Source organism: Oncorhynchus keta, chromosome 27, assembly GCF_023373465.1.
Source record: "Oncorhynchus keta strain PuntledgeMale-10-30-2019 chromosome 27, Oket_V2, whole genome shotgun sequence".
In the NCBI taxonomy this organism is placed as follows: domain Eukaryota; kingdom Metazoa; phylum Chordata; class Actinopteri; order Salmoniformes; family Salmonidae; genus Oncorhynchus; species Oncorhynchus keta.
Window position 1 is genome coordinate 43,389,744 of NC_068447.1, and position 17,021 is coordinate 43,406,764.

General features: G+C 43.4%; 1 protein-coding gene across 5 annotated transcripts; it reads left to right on the forward strand.

Annotated features, from left to right (window-relative positions):
- The first annotated feature begins 834 nt into the window (after window positions 1-834).
- On the forward strand, window positions 835-15,983 carry zgc:158263 (ceramide kinase family protein). Of its 5 annotated transcripts, none has more exons than XM_035739320.2 (13): window positions 851-1,455; window positions 2,407-2,505; window positions 3,736-3,873; window positions 4,223-4,351; window positions 4,567-4,630; window positions 4,911-5,056; window positions 5,329-5,403; window positions 6,077-6,229; window positions 8,409-8,514; window positions 9,344-9,447; window positions 9,701-9,930; window positions 10,138-10,448; window positions 15,498-15,715. In XM_035739320.2, exons 1-12 carry the CDS (start codon window positions 1,329-1,331, stop codon window positions 10,426-10,428), a joined length of 1,662 nt encoding a protein of 553 aa, XP_035595213.1. In that variant the 5' UTR covers window positions 851-1,328; the 3' UTR covers window positions 10,429-10,448; window positions 15,498-15,715. The 5 variants fall into 5 exon arrangements, 4 of the variants coding, with proteins under 4 accessions (XP_035595213.1, XP_035595211.1, XP_035595212.1 ...); XM_035739318.2 differs by having other exon boundaries at window positions 864-1,455; window positions 10,138-10,424; window positions 15,498-15,983; XM_035739319.2 differs by having other exon boundaries at window positions 868-1,455; window positions 9,734-9,930; window positions 10,138-10,424; window positions 15,498-15,983.
- Window positions 15,984-17,021: the final 1,038 nt, after the last annotated feature.

Below are 17,021 nucleotides of genomic sequence, written 5' to 3' on the forward strand. Positions count from 1 at the left end.
TGAGCAAATGTCTCTCTGTCCCATTGCAAAATGAGTAAAATTGCTAAATGTTCTCTCCGCCCAATGGCAAAATGTGTAGAATTGCAGAAAATGTACTTTAAAATGAACATTCTTCTCTCCGCTGTCAAGAGGGGGGTGCACTAAAGGCTAGGCAGGCTGTGATTGGTACCGTGGCCCTTTTCTATTGGAGTGCAATGGAGCCAAATGTTCTGTTTTCTCTTATCAAAACTGGTTGAATTGCTCTTTTTACCCTGTAGGCACCTACAACATTCCACAGTTGAGAAAAATGACACAGTAAACAAGAGAAAGTACAAACAAATGAATTATGCTTTTTTGGGAGGGATAAAGAAAATATGCATGTTTCCACCAACAACAAAAAATCAGTGCGCGATGAAGTAATACACACAAAATGTCATTTTTTAAGTTTTCATGTACCGTGGTTAATGTCATGGAAACATAGCTATTGAATGTAACAGGGAAAACTGTGTGACCTGGCGCAAGCAGGATGAGCTACCATAAATCAAGTGCAAATCAAAACTCTCCGCAATCTATGCACAATGCTCATTCAAAAATGTTGCTATCATTGGCAATAATCAGTGCAATACCAACGTATTATGTTGATTAAAACATGTAAATAGGCTTATTAAGTCAACATCATAGGCAACTTCTCAATTCAATGTGCATTCAAGTTCAGACAGTTTAGGCAATAAAGACTTGACCTGGCTTTATAAAGAGAACAGGCTTATGAAATGTATTCATTCATACAGAGCATTTAAAAGTGGCTAAAGAGTCAAAGGAATCCAATATTTTGACATGACAATTTATGCGAATGAACCTGCAGGTTTCAACATCCAATCAGAGATCAGCATGCAAATGTTGCAGATAGGTGAGAGATGAGGGAGGGGTGGATATTTTTGGATATTTCTTTTAGAACAGTAGCCTACCTGTCACAGACAAACTTGTTACTGTAAAGGGAAGGACTTTACAGATACTGAGAAGTTTTGTTGGCGGGTCTAGTTCCCTATCTTATTGGTCTTATCAGACAGAGCGTTATGGTATCTGAACAACACTTAAGATGTAGGCCGTCATCGTAAATAACAATTTGTTCTTAACTGACTTGCCTAGTTAAATAGAGGTTACATTTAAATAAAAAAGATAACGAGACATTGTTCTTAGAATGGAGCTGTTATCTTGAGAGTTCATCAATTGCATGGAATTATTGGAGTAATGTATAGGACACGTTGTTTTACCCTTGCCGATATTCTTCTGCGATAGTGAGATAGACAGGATTGTAGTTCTCCATATATGTTTATAGAGATACATGTAGTATGGACGTAGATCCAGTACGGTTGGAGTCCAGTCTATGGGTCGGTAAGAAACGTTACCGGGCAGCACTTACTGGCTGGCACCTCAACTGGACTGAGCTTGATAAGAAGAACCGCGATAAGAAGACCGGTGAGTGCCTTTTATCCTTGTATCAATCACTTTCATCATGCACGGCATCTATGCGACTCGCTCTCTTTTTTTTAATGCGCACATTTCATTATATACATTTCGTTAAAATAAAATTGTATATAGGCTAGGCTTATATAAGATTTATATAGGATTTAATCTGAAATTGCCTGGTAATAACTGCACAACAATCTCTTTCACTCTGAGATTAAAGGAAATAAAAGGAACACATGAGTAGCCTCATATGGTATGATTCCATCAATCATGTAAGTAGAGCGAATGTGTTCTATGCGACACTAAAAGAAAGTCACCAAACCTGTTTTAGGGACAAGTTATACAGCACCAACACGAAACACAAATTTACAGATAACTTAACACGGTCAAAACAAAGAAAACACATACACAGTACACACACACAAATCAAGAGTCACATGAGCCTTATTAGGTTAAAGCTTTTCGGGCGACCGGATCAAATTCACATAGAAATATGAGCTATAGATCTGCCATTTTAATTGAAAGCAAGTCTAAGAAGTGGTAGGTATGTTCTATGTGTGATATTTATATGCTTCCCATTCTTAAAGGTGCATTATGCAGAAATTGCTCTGCCATTTCCTGGTTGCTAATATACTAATAGTTTTCCTAATTTCAGTTCATTGTACCATCTAAACCGTTGTGAAGCACGTGAATTTGGTAGGGTCACTCAAAAAGTTACCTATTGCAGTAAGTTTTGTTTTTTGCTCTTTTACTTTCGGTTTTGTACACCAGCTTCAAACAGCTGAAAATGGTTATGTAAAAGTAATTTCACAGCGGTTGATGGTACAATGATTCTGTACACAATTACTGCTTGTTTTGTCACCAATTAAAATTAGTCGAACAAGGCAATTTCTGCATATTGCACCTTTAAAGGCAAAATATCATAATGGTGTATGTCTGTCTGTCTGTCTGTGATCACAGTTTCAGTACCAGTATCTGAGGTTATTGGTGTGGAGGAAGGGCGTGTGCAGGTTCTACCCCAGAGGTCAGTAGCTGAAGACACAGACAGAGAATTCACAGGTGAGTTATGTTACTACCACAGGTCACACACCATACCATACCACACACCATACGTAGAATGTATGCACACATGACTGTAAGTCGCTTTGGATAAAAGCGTCTGCGAAATGGCATAATATATATATATTTTTTAATATAGGTCAGAGACATGAGCGAGGCCAATATTAAACACAATACAAAATCCAACTAAAACAAGTTCTTTGTAGGGGGGAAAAGTCAGTGAAATGTGCATATAAAGAGTCAATGGGATAATCAGTAACAACAATAATCAAGGGTAAAAATAACCAGACAATGACAATAATAATGGCATAGAGGACATGTGCAGGTTGGTCTGTCAGACACTGTCCCTCATTTTATGGCAGGCAGCAATGTAGGGCACTGCCAATGCACAGCTCTCTGCATCTTCCCCCAACAGGACAGGTAACCTATTCTCATCAGAGAGGTCTTTGAAACCTTGAATAAAGCTTTCAAATTTGGGGAAATGACACCAATTGTTTTGTCAGGAAATGCAGGTTCTACTGTGGTGCAGTGGTTGCACAGCCTTTCTTCTACAGGGAGACAGGTTTTCCCGTGTCTATCCTTCTCCGTGGCAAGGTTGTGCTCACTGAGCCTGTACTTTGTCAAGGTTTTTCTAAAGGTTCTGATCAGTAACCACAGTCAAATGGTTTGCCATGGTGTACTGTCGATTTATGGCCAGATAGCACAGCATTTTGCTTTGTGCTTGTGCTTGTGTCTCCCAGTCGGTAAGGTACTTTTATTTTGACTGTGTTGTAATTTGGTTTATTTTGATTGATCTTTCTTGCTCTCTCTGGCTGACTCTCTCAATTCAAAGGGCTTTATTGGCATGGGACACATACTGTACGTTTACATTGCCAAAGCAAGCGAAATAGATTATAAGCAAAAGTTAAATAAACAATCAGAAATTAACAGTAAACATTACACCCACAAAATATTATGGCTATGTACAGTGTTGTAACAATGTGCAAATCGTTAAAATACAGAAGGGAAAATAAACATAAATATGGGTTTCATTTGTTCTTCACTGGTTGCCCTTTTCTTGTGGCAACAGGTCACAAATCTTGCTGCTGTGATGTCGCACTGTGGTATTTCACCTAATAGATATGGGAGTTGATCAAAATTGGATTTGTTTTTAAATTCATTGTGGGTCTGTGTAATGTGAGGGAAATCTCTCTCTTTCTCCCCCTCCTGGCTGTGTGTCCTGTTCTGCAGTGTTCTATGTGAAACGCAGCAGCAGCGGTAGTCCCTATGGGTTGTTATGGCGCCTGGGCAGGACCCAGTTCTGCTGTCCCAGTAGGGACCTCAGAGACCAGTGGATGACCCAGCTGAGGATTGCCCTCAAAACACACAGTAAGGATAACGTCACTTGTCCCGAGAAAGGACAACAATCAAATAAAATGTAACAATTCAACTGTATTTATTCCCTTAGGGTTCAAAGGCAATGCAAGATCATGTCCTCCAGTCTTAACATTGTAGTAGGATGTCCCTTGTGGGCATTCGTACTTATCCACTACATATAATCCACTATGTAGCCTGACTTTATGGCTCATAAACACAGGCATACTTTTATTTACACATGCTTATGTAGTGTGAATGTCTGCCTTCTGTCGTTTCTCATGTTTCCTCCTGTCTGCCTCTACTTTTCCTTTAATTTGCTCTCTTTCTACCGATCTGTCCAACCTCTCATCTCCTCTCCCAGGCCCCTCTCGTCCTCACAGGCTGTTGGTGTTCATCAACCCGTTTGGAGGAAAGAAACAAGGGAGGCAGATCTATCACTCTCTAGTGGCCCCACTGTTTGAGCTGGCAGGTATCAGCTCTCATGTTGTAGGTGAGACCTGTGTGAGACAATAGTCATGCCGAAAATTCTGTGACTTACTTCAACTGGTATAACTGGTAGTTAAGTGTATTTTGTGTTTTGTCTATAGAAGATGCATTGAAAACTGCATTGTGTGTTGATATTGGCGTGATATTGGCATGATTATGCTCATATAACATGGTCTATTGCTGTGTTTCTAAAAATGCTGATTTGTTTTTGTCATTTAGTGACAGAACGCGCCAACCAGGCGAGAGACCACATACTGAAGAAAGACCTGACTGGTTTCGATGGGTACGTCAGACATTACAATGTTGTCATGTAAACAGTAACACTATGGCAGCCAGTCAGATCCACACAAAACAATCTGTTAATAATATTAAACTGGGGGTATGTCCCATAAGTCTACTATTTGGCACCCTATTCACTATATAGTGTACTACTTTTGACCAGAGCCCTATGGTGGATTCTGGTCAAAAGTAGTGCACCGTGTACGCAATAGGAGGCCATTTTGCACATACCTGGGATTGGATTTAATCACATCACTGACTGTTAATGTTTGTCTCTACCTCAGTGTGGTGTGTGTGGGCGGGGACGGAATTTTCAGTGAGCTGCTGCACGGTGTTATTGGCCGAACACAGCAGGAGGCAGGGCTATCGGAGCATGACCCCTCCGTAACGCTACAGTCATGTGATCTTCACATTGGCATCATTCCTGCAGGTGAGATAGACATTATTGGTTAAAAATTAAAGGCATTTGGTTGATATAAACATTTCTGACTCACTTTCTTGCATCTCTCCTCACATCTTCTCCCACCTCCTCAAAACTGCAGAAGGAAGTGTATGTTCTCTTCGTGTCCTTCTGAAGTTTTGAGGAGGCGGCGAGGAGGGAGGACACAAGGAATCGTGAAAGCCTTAAGACTTAAGATTCACCCTGACTATAGAGTTGTGTCCTATATGAGACTGATATGAGTCTGTGTGTTTTCTCCTCAGGCTCTACAGACTGTGTGTGTTTCGCCACTGTGGGAGTCAACGACCCAGTGACCTCTGCTCTGCACATTATCATTGGTGAGATATGATCATAAATGAACACATTTATTAAAACATAATAACACATTTTAGATGACATTGTAGTTGACTTTGTTATACAGTATCTATAGCTCTGGTGTCACTTAAAATCATTTTAGCCAACTAAACAGAATCGCTTTACTGGAGCCATATGCAACCATTTTGGCAGTCATAAGCAGCAGCATCATTTTACAGGGGCAGAGTTGTGATGTTCATTCCAATATTCAAAATCATGATCTAAACTAGGGGTGTCAAACATAAGGCTCGCTGGCTGGATCCGGCCCACAAGGGGGTCCAAACCAGCCCGCGGTCGTTTGAGTAAAACACATTTTTTAAATGAAATATTTTTTGGGGGGGAGGGGAAACAAACTCAATATCCTTTAAAATGACTCAAATCAAATCGTATCTGTGCAGAAATGATAATTGAACTTACAGTTTGACTGTCCAGCTCACTAATCATCTCTGAAAGGAAAGCTAGAGAGTCAGGGAATAATAGAAAACTCCCAAAATGATGGATAGACTAGTTATATTTGATTGACTCTGAGGAAATATAACGCATTTTCAGTGCGGCCCTCTGGACCTCGTTGAAGAACGAATGCGGCCCCCGGGGCAAAATGAGTTTGACACCCCTCTAAACCCTCCTTGTCCTTCACCTTCCCACAAACCATTGCAGGAGACTCTCAGCCTCTGGATGTGTGTTCTGTCCACCATTGCTCGTCTCTGGTGCGTTACTCTGTGTCTCTGGTGGGGTACGGGTTCTATGGTGACGTGCTGACTGAGAGCGAGAGACACCGCTGGATGGGGCCTCTCAGATATGACTACTCAGGTACATATGTAATGGAAAATTAAAGCAATAATACTTGTTGAGGAGGTTTGCATTCATGTGATTATTGGCACAATGTGATGCGGTCACTATGTACGAAGCGAAGCTGAGTGTTCTAATATTGCAGACATATCATAGATGGTGCCTCACAGACAGGACAATTAAGTTAAACTGTATATGGAATGTGACTCAAGTATATGGAATGGAACCTAAAACAGAGACACGTCATTATATTGACTTGTTACTGCAATACTTCTTAAAGGGATTGGTAATTCGGGATTTCATTGAATTGGCTCACGAAACTGCCTCTAACGTCCTTCATACTGGACACAGAGACATACAATAATAAATGCCATTTAGCAGACGCTTTTATCCAAAGCGACTTACAGTCATGTGTGCATACATTCTACGTATGGGTGGTCCCGGGGATCGAACCCACTACCCTGGCGTTACAAGCGCCATGCTCTACCAACTAAGCTACAGAAGGACGGGAATCCATGAGTTCATCTGACTCCGGAGAAGTAGATAAAGGGACCTATTGCCAAAATCCCTACGTATCCCTTTAAAGGATAAGCTCTAAGAAATAAGTCATGTCTATTATGCTGTATCAAGACAGTGTCAAGCTGTATCAAGACAGAATATTCAAATATATACAGTACCAGTCAAAAGTTAACACACCTACTCATTCAAGGGTTTTTCTTTATTTTTACTATTTTCTACATTGTAGAATAATAGTGAAGACATCAAAACTATGAAATAACCAAAAAAGTGTTAAACAAATCAAAACATATTTTAGATTTTAGATTCTTCAAAGTAGCCACCCTTTGCCTTGATGACAGCTTTGCACACTCTTGGTATTCTCTCAACCAGCTTCATGAGGAATGCTTTTCCAACAGTTTTGAAGGAGTTCCCACATATGCTGAGAACTTGTTGGCTGCTTTTCCTTCACTCTGCAGTATAACTCATCCCAAACCATCTCAATTGGGTTGGGGTCTGGTGATTGTGGAGGCCAGGTCATCTGATGCAGCACTCCCTCACTCTCCTTCTTGGTCAAATAGCCTTTACACAGCCTGGAGGTGCATTGGGTCATTGTCCTGTTGAAAAACAAATGATAGTCCCACTAAGCGCAAACCAGATGGGATGGCGTATCGCTGCAAAATCCTGTAGTATCCATGCTCGTTAAATATGCCTTGAAATCTAAATAAATCACTGACAGTGTTGCCAGCAAAGCACCATCACACCTCCTCCTCCATGCTTCACCGTGGGAACCACACATGCGGAGATCATCCATTCACCTACTCTGCATCTCATAAAGACATGGCAACAAAAAATCTCAAATTTGGACTCATCAGACCAAAGGACAGATTTCCACCAGTCTAATGTCCATTGCTCATGTTTCTTGGTCCAAGCAAGTCTCTTATTATTATTGGTGTCCTTTAGTAGTGGTTTCTTCACAGAAATTTGACCATGAAGGCCTGATTCCCGCAGTCTCCTCTGAACACTTGATGTTGTGTCTGTTACTTGAACTCTGTGAAGCATTTATTTGGGCTAAAATCTGAGGTGCAGTTAACTCTAATGAACTTATTCTCTGCAGCAGAGGTAACTCTGGGTTTTCATTTCTTGTGGCGGTCCTCATGAAAGCCAGTTTCATCATAGCGCTTGATGGTTTTTGCGACTGCACTTGAAGAAACTTTCAAAGTTATTGAAATTCTCCGCATTAACTGACCTTCATGTCTTAAAGTAATAATTGACTGTCATTTCTCTTTGCTTATTTGAGCTATTCATGCCATAATATGTACTTTTACCAAATAGGGCTATCTTCTGTATACCACCCCTGCATTCCAGGTGACTACCTCATGAAGCAGGTTGAGAGAATGCCAAGAATGTATATTTTGATTTGTTTAACACTTTCTGGGGTACTACATAATTCTATATGTTTTAATTCACTATTAGTCAATAATGTAAAAAATAGTAATAAAAGAAAAATCCTGGAATGAGTAGGTGTGTCCAAACATTTGACTGGTGTATATATATATATATATATATATATATATATATATATATATTACATACTAATTATTAGAGAAAATCTATCCTCTCTCCCTCTGTGTGTTTCGGTCTCCATGTGTTTACAGTATGAGTTTGAGACATATGATGGCTGCTAACCCTACTCTTCCCCCAGGTGCTATGGTGTACCTAAGTAACAGGAGCTATGCAGGCGTAATTCAGTACCTACCAGCAGACTCCCAGCTCTCCAGCCCCAGGGACAATACACGCTGCCTCTCTGGGTAACTACTAACTATATTTCTTAGAGAATAAAGACACTCACTGCCTGGTACAAAGATCCAAAACAACAAACTGGTAGTTATAGCAGATGAGGCTGATCAAGGGACGAAGGAAAGGATGGTCCTCTTTATCTGTTAAAGAAGTTGCACATGCTCCTCTGATTGAGAGAGTGCGTTCTTGACCACATATTGATAAGCTTAGCATGAACAACTCGCTGATGGTAACAGAGGGGGTTCTGATATCGCTACCCATCTCAAATATAAGGTCCTGAAAGAAAATAATTGCCCTTGATTCCATGGTACCTCAACCATCCCAGTCCAGTGGAGAGAAACTGTTCTGGGAGCTAGGATACATCATCAGAAGGCGAAAGTGACACAGCCTCAATTCACTCAGTTACAGTCACTTCCACCTGCAACAGAGACCCTGGTGTTGGGTGTACATCTGTACCTTAAGGAGGGCAGTTTCCATGCCAACGTAGAGCAAGCTGATCCGGAAGAAAGGAGAGACAGCACCTCCTTAGGAGAGGATAGAGACACTGGTGCCTACCTCTGTGAAAGACTATACCCAATGTCTTTTGTCTGAAATAACTGCCCCACGATCTGTGAGGGAGTGTAAGGGACTGAGATGCTACAGTACAGGACGCTGGTGTCTTTGACAGACTCTTTTGAATGTGATGGATAGTTACCACCAAGGGAGTGTGAGATGATGATACACATATGAATGGAATGTATGGCTGTCAGGAACATGTGCTGTTGTTACATCACTGAGTATTTTACGCTATACCTATGTCACGTGTAAAACAGGTAATAGTTGGTCATCTGTGTGTTCCAGGTGCAGTGTGTGTTCTAAAGGCACAGAGAGACTGTTCCCCCACTCTCCAGGTGCTAGTTCCCTCTACAGCTCCCACTTCAGTCAATTCAGCAGTGACACTGAGGGTAAGGCCAGTACAAACAGTCTATAAAAAGTCTACACAGACACTAAAGTCTACACACAGTGTACACCCAGTCTACACACATCCGATGTAATGCATGGAGGTGGTTCAATGAACCACACTGTGGTGGTGAGTAACTTTGCCTGATACTGGAAGTCTTATGTTAGCTCTCAGAGTTAATGCCTTGGCTTTAGCTCAGTGGGCTAACAGTCTTGTGGCATGCTGGAGAGCAGGGTTCAAACCCTGTTGTGTCACAGAACTTCCTCTGCTCTCTCTGCCCCGTGCTGCAGGTGAGTGGGTGAGTGTGGAGGGCCGGTTCAGGGCTGTGTCCCTCACCTGTATGTCCAGCTCCTGTCCTCGCAGTCCCCTGGGCCTGTCCCCCTCCGCACACCTGGCCGATGGGACAGGTGACCTGATCATCGTACGGGACACACACCCCTTAGGGTTCCTTACCTTCCTACACAGACACACCAGCACACAGGACCAGGTGAAGACCACCTCAGCGAGGCCACAAGAAATGTAGCCAGACTAAAAATCCAAACTCTGCAGCCATGATTGCAAGCTACATTTCTATTGCACGTGGACTGGCTTTTCAGGCTTCAAGTACTGCACTGCAGTATGGAAATATCAGTTATCTGAGACAGAAATATTTCAATCGATGCATAAAATGTCTTTCCTATCTGCTGTATTTTAGTTTGACTTGCCGTTCGTGGACGTTCACCGAGTGAAGGCAGTACGCTTTTCTCTCCCTACCGGAGAAGAGGAGGACAGGGATGAAGAGTGGGAGAGAGTGAATGATGGAGGGATGACGGAGGAAGGAAAGAGACCAAGCCGAAGCGGTTCCCACAAGCACCTGGTAGAAAGAGGAGAGGAGCGAGGGCAGAAAGACTTCCTGTGTGGTTTGTGCTGCAGTAAGGCTCCGACAGTGTCTGTGTGGAACTGTGACGGAGAGATACTGCCTCACACTGAGATCTCCTGCAAGTAAGGGATGACTCATCAGATCATGTAAATCACTAATTATTGTCTGACCTGACATTAAAGATTCAGTGTACATTTAGTAGTCTGCTTTAGGCATTATCTGGAGACTCTACTACCCCTTTAACCCTCTTGACTCAAACTCTAGCTCAAACTGTTCAGAGTAGACAGACAATTACGTGAAAAGTAACTATTTTGGCATCCTCTCATGTGTGACAAACACAGGGGCTGACAATAGCCTATCTACCGCATATGCGAACGACCGATAAAGGAGTTTGGACTGTGACGCAGTGGACTGTGACGCAGCCCATGCAAAAAAACAGGAAGTCTCTAGAGTAAACACACAGGGTTTGTGATCTATTATATTAACAAGATGGTAGACTGACCGCTCTAAAAATGGAAATGTATGTCTGCAAAGGCAAAAGGCAAAAGGCAGGCAGGAGGAGGCCAGATCAGGTGGGAACATTCTAGCCAATGAGGGGGCAATAACACGTGTGAACAACAGGTACAACTCCAATATAAATTGCTTTTTCTGAAAGTTACGAGAATGTCATATCAGTACAAACTAAGCATTATGAAACTTCTATTCAAAAAAATAAGCCTCACCTATCAAAATGGTTATTCACTTTTATCTTGACCAAATTCGACAGTCTCTCATTGGCCCCCATACTAAACCTCGGAGTTGACCCCTTGCTTAAAATCAAATCAAATTTGATTTGTCTCTTGCGTCATAAATCAAATCAAATCAAATTTTATTTGTCACATACACATGGTTAGCAGATGTTAATGCGAGTGTAGCAAAATGCTTGTGCTTCTAGTTCCGACAATGCAGTAATAACCAACAAGTAATCTAACTAACAATTCCAAAACTACTGTCTTATACACAGTGTAAGGGGATAAAGAATATGTACATAAGGATATATGAATGAGTGATGGTACAGAGCAGCATAGGCAAGATACAGTAGATGGTATCGAGTACAGTATATACATATGAGATGAGTATGTAAACAAAGTGGCATAGTTAAAGTGGCAAGTGATACATGTATTACATAAGGATGCAGTCGATGATATAGAGTACAGTATATACGTATGCATATGAGATGAATAATGTAGGGTAAGTAACATTATATAAGGTAGCATTGTTTAAAGTGGCTAGTGATATATTTACATCATTTCCCATCAATTCCCATTATTAAAGTGGCTGGAGTTGAGTCAGTGTCAGTGTGTTGGCAGCAGCCACTCAATGTTAGTGGTGGCTGTTTAACAGTCTGATGGCCTTGAGATAGAAGCTGTTTTTCAGTCTCTCGGTCCCAGCTTTGATGCACCTGTACCGACCTCGCCTTCTGGATGATAGCGGGGTGAACACGCAGTGGCTCCGGTGGTTGTTGTCCTTGATGATCTTTATGGCCTTCCTGTAACATCGGGTGGTGTAGGTGTCCTGGAGGGCAGGTAGTTTGCCCCTGGTGATGCGTTGTGCAGACCTCACTACCCTCTGGAGAGCCTTACGGTTGAGGGCGGAGCAGTTGCCGTGCCAGGCGGTGATACAGCCCGCCAGGATGCTCTCGATTGTGCATCTGTAGAAGTTTGTGAGTGCTTTTGGTGACAAGCCGAATTTCTTCAGCCTCCTGAGGTTGAAGAGGCGCTGCTGCGCCTTCTTCACGATGCTGTCTGTGTGAGTGGACCAATTCAGTTTGTCTGTGATGTGTATGCCGAGGAACTTAAAACTTGCTACCCTCTCCACTACTGTTCCATCGATGTGGATAGGGGGGTGTTCCCTCTGCTGTTTCCTGAAATCCACAATCATCTCCTTAGTTTTGTTGACGTTGAGTGTGAGGTTATTTTCTTGACACCACACTCCGAGGGCCCTCACCTCCTCCCTGTAGGCCGTCTCGTCGTTGTTGGTAATCAAGCCTACCACTGTTGTGTCGTCCGCAAACTTGATGATTGAGTTGGAGGCGTGCGTGGCCACGCAGTCGTGGGTGAACAGGGAGTACAGGAGAGGGCTCAGAACGCACCCTTGTGGGGCCCCAGTGTTGAGGATCAGCGGGGAGGAGATGTTGTTGCCTACCCTCACCACCTGGGGGCGGCCCGTCAGGAAGTCCAGTACCCAGTTGCACAGGGCGGGGTCGAGACCGAGGGTCTCGAGCTTGATGACGAGCTTGGAGGGTACTATGGTGTTGAATGCCGAGCTGTAGTCGGTGAACAGCATTCTCACATAGGTATTCCTCTTATCCAGATGGGTTAGGGCAGTGTGCAGTGTGGTTGAGATTGCATCGTCTGTGGACCTATTTGGGCGGTAAGCAAATTGGAGTGGGTCTAGGGTGTCAGGTAGGGTGGAGGTGATATGGTCCTTGACTAGTCTCTCAAATCACTTCATGATGACGGAAGTGAGTGCTACGGGGCGGTAGTCGTTTAGCTCAGTTACCTTAGCTTTCTTGGGAACAGGAACAATGGTGGCCCTCTTGAAGCATGTGAGAACAGCAGACTGGTATAGGGATTGATTGAATATGACCGTAAACACACCGGCCAGCTGGTCTGCGCATGCTCTGAGGGCGCGGCTGGGGATGCCGTCTGGGCCTGCAGCCTTGTGAGGGTTAACACATTTAAATGTCTTACTCACCTCTGCTGCAGTGAAGGAGAGACCGCACGTTTCCGTTGCAGGCCGTGTCAGTGGCACTGTATTGTCCTCGAAGCGGGCAAAAAAGTTATTTAGTCTGCCTGGGAGCAAGACATCCTGGTCCGTGACGGGGCTGGATTTCTTCCTGTAGTCCGTGATTGACTGTAGACCCTGCCACATGCCTCTTGTGTCTGAGCCGTTGAATTGAGATTCTACTTTGTCTCTGTACTGACGCTTAGCTTGTTTGATAGCCTTGCGGAGGGAATAGCTGCACTGTTTGTATTTGGTCATGTTACCAGTCACCTTGCCCTGATTAAAAGCAGTGGTTCGCGCTTTCAGTTTCACGCGAATGCTGCCATCAATCCACGGTTTCTGGTTAGGGAATGTTTTAATCGTTGCTATGGGAACGACCTCTTCAACGCACGTTCTAATGAACTCGCACACCGAATCAGCGTATTCGTCAATATTGTTAACTGATGCAATACGAAACATATCCCATGTCTGTTTCTGTCGGCGCGATGCGTGGAGAAACCCGTTGGCTGCACCGCATCGGATAGCGTCTCTCCAGTGAGCCATGTTTCCGTGAAGCAAAGAACGTTACAGTCTCTGATGTCCCTCTGGAATGCTACCCTTGCTCGGATTTCATCAACCTTGTCATCAACCTTGAATTCCAAGCAGTTGCCATACCAAGCGGTGATGCAGCCAGTCAAGATGCTCTCAATGGTGCAGTTGTAGAACTTTGTGGATCTGAGGGCCCATGCATAATCTGGTCAGCCTCCTGAGGGTGTAGAGGAGTTGTCGTGCCCTCTTCACGACTGTGTTGGTGTGTGTGGACCGTGATAGATCCTAAGAGATGTGTACACGAGGAACTTAAATCTCTCGACCCATTCCATGATCAACTCCTTTGTCTTGCTGACGTTGAGGGAGAGGTTGTTGTCCTGGCACCACACTGCCAGGTCTCTGACCTCCTCCCAATAGGCTGTCTCATAGTCGTCTGTGATAAGGCCTACCACCGTTGTGTCGTCAGCAAACCTAATGATAGTCATGGTTGAACAGGGTGTACAGGAGGGGACTAAGCACGCATCTCTGAGGGGCCCCCGTGTTACTGGTCAGTGTGGCGGATGTATTGTCGCCTACCCTCACCAGCTGAGGGCGGCCCATCATCAAGTCCAGGATCCAGTTGCAGAGGGAGGTGTTCAGTCCCAGGATCCTTATGATGAACTTAGAGGGCACTATAGTATTAAACACTGAGCTGTAGTCAATGAACAGCACTCACACTCAGGTGTTCCTCTTGTCCAGGTGGGAGAGGACAGTGTGGAATGCAATAGAGATTTCATCATCTGTGGATCTGTTGGGGCGGTATGTGAATTTGAGTGGGTTGAGGGTGTCTGGGATTATGGTGTTAATGTGAGCCATGACCAGCCTTTCAAAGCATTTCATGGCTACAGATGTGAGTGCTGCAGGGCAATAGTCATTTAGACAGGTTACCTTGGCGTTCCTGGGCACAGGGACTATGGTGGTCTGCTTGAAACATGTAGTTATTACAGACTGGGTCAGGGAGAGGGTAGAAAATGTGAGTGAAGACACTTGCCAGCCTGTCAGCGCTTGCTCTGAATACGCATCCTGATAATCCATCTGGCCCTGCAGCTTTGTGAATGTTAACCTGTTTAAAGGTCTTACTCACATCGGCTACGGAGAGCGTGATCACACAGTCCTCCGGAACAGCTGGTGCTCTCATGCATGATTCAGTGTCGCTTGCCTCGACAGAAGGCATTTGGGTAGGTTCACATCACTAGGCATCTCACGGCTGGGTTTCCCTTTGTAATCCATGATAGACGGCGCTGTAGGATTCGATTTTAGTCCTGTTTTAATGGCTCGTCAGAGGTCATATCAGGATTTCTTTGAAGCGTCCAGATTAGTGTCTCGCTCCTTGAAAGCAGCAGCTCTAGGGAAGGGATATACCTAGTCAGTTGCACAACTGAATGCATTAAACCGAAATGTCTCTTCCATATTTAACCCAACCCCACTAGCCTTTAGCTCAGTGTGGATTTTGCCTGTAATCCATGGCTTTGGGTTGGGATATGTATGTATAGTTACTGTAGGGACTATGTTGTCGACGCACTTATTAATGAGTCCGGCGACTGATGTGGTAAACTTCTCAATACCATCGGATGAATCCAGGAACATATTCCAGAATCGCTTCTCCCCCTCTAGTTTTATGTAATAAAACATTATTACGTCAGGACACTATTGAGGGCACTACTGAGCTGAGCAGTGTTGTATTTCTCTGGCCTTGTAATTCATACACCATAGTAGCTGAAATCGTGCTGGAAAGGACTTCGTGAGAATAGTTTTTTTTGAGCCAGCACAGTATTGTTAGGATCAGCACGATCCTAACACTCTGTCCTCATTTCTCTTGTTGTCCTGTTCCTTCCTTCCCTCCCTCTCTCCCTCCTTCCCAGGGTTCATGGTCAGCTGGTGCGTCTGTATGCCCGGGGCATTGAGGACGGATCAGCCACTCCCACCAGGAAGTGCCAAGACGGACACAGGAACTGCAAAGGGAGATGTGTCCTCAACAACTGAGGAAGGCTGTGTTTAGGGTCCATTCACACTACTTGTAGAGAAAAACACTATGCCAGAGATGACGACATTAATGATTGGAATAAATGATTTTGCCGGGTACGACCAATGAAATGGCTTCCTTTCTGTTTCCAGTGTGAATATTTCAATACCTAAGTCTTAAGATGGAGGTTTGAATATGAAGGCAGTTATAGGAATACTTGTTTCTACATAAAATGCCTTGATGCCAGTAGCCTATGACATCTTCTATGACGTCTTCTGTTAACATGTTATGTTCACTTCAGCAGTTTTTTTGCAGTTATGAAAATGTTGTACACACAACAATTGAAAACCTAATAAATGTACACACCTTTTTACTCTGCAGAATGTCGAGCTTCCACATGATTTATTGTTTAACCGTAGAACTGACATCCCTCTGGCTTAACAATGACATTTACCTGAGGAATATGTGGCTTTGTATGTATACAATAGGACAAACCTGTTTTTCTTGAACCTTAAGATCATCTCCTTGAAGCACAGTGTTGATCTAAGTAGCAGAGAAGCAGGGCAGATGAACCAACAAACAAACATTCCATTCAGTGCAGCTTGATGAATCAGCCATTGTCATTGTTAAGGTAGTAGCATACATTTGGGGTCTTTCAGTCCTTCTCCTTCCTCTGGCGCTTCCAGCCCCAGAAGTCAGTCAGTCAGTCTGTCTGTTTATTGTTGAAATGACTGGAGCAGTGTGTGTGTGTGTGTGTGTGTTGTGTGTGTGGACTGTAGAGTGAAGGAATACTCAGAGCTGGCCCATATACCTGGAAAGAGAGGAACAGAAAATAGTGTCAGTCGTCAGCCAATCACAGCGGAGCAACTTACGCCTAGAGCAAGCCTGGACTGAGTGATAGAAATGTAGGAACAGTAGATGGAAATATAATTAGTCAGGTTTCTAGTTTAGAAAAGAGAGTTTGCAAATTTGGATGTTGTTATCTGATTATATCCCAATATGATTTCATTTTGGTTAAAGACAACTACGTGATTTTCAAAGGGGGGATTTGAGTAGACAGTGGAGAACTTTCTACCTTGCTGGGTCATGGTTTGCACTCTTCCCACCGGGCACAGATGTCAGTTCAACGTTTAGATTAAAATTTTGTTGAGTTGTCAACTAATGTGAATTCAACATGAAATCAACTGAACATTTCACAATAACATAGGATTAAGGTAAAAAGTTAGGTAAAAAAATGTAAATGCCCTTACTTTGAGTTTTTGCAAATCCAATCAGTTTTACACATTGATTCAACGTCATCACATATATTTATTTTGTAGACATTACATGGAAACAATGTTAATTCAACCAGTTGTTCCCCAGTGGGTTATCTCCTCTGCTCAGGCTCTCCACTGTGTTTTGGAACACAGCCTCACAGGCATTA

What these genes read in the sequence shown, in the direction of transcription:
- zgc:158263 (XM_035739318.2), top strand. Translation starts at nt 1,329, where the DNA reads ATGGACGTAGATCCAGTACGGTTGGAGTCCAGTCTATGGGTCGGTAAG. An exon ending in GAACCGCGATAAGAAGACCG is followed by an intron (nt 1,456 to 2,406) that starts GTGAGTGCCTTT and finishes CTGTGATCACAG; the next exon opens with TTTCAGTACCAGTATCTGAG. An exon ending in ACACCAGCACACAGGACCAG is followed by an intron (nt 9,931 to 10,137) that starts GTGAAGACCACC and finishes GCTGTATTTTAG; the next exon opens with TTTGACTTGCCGTTCGTGGA.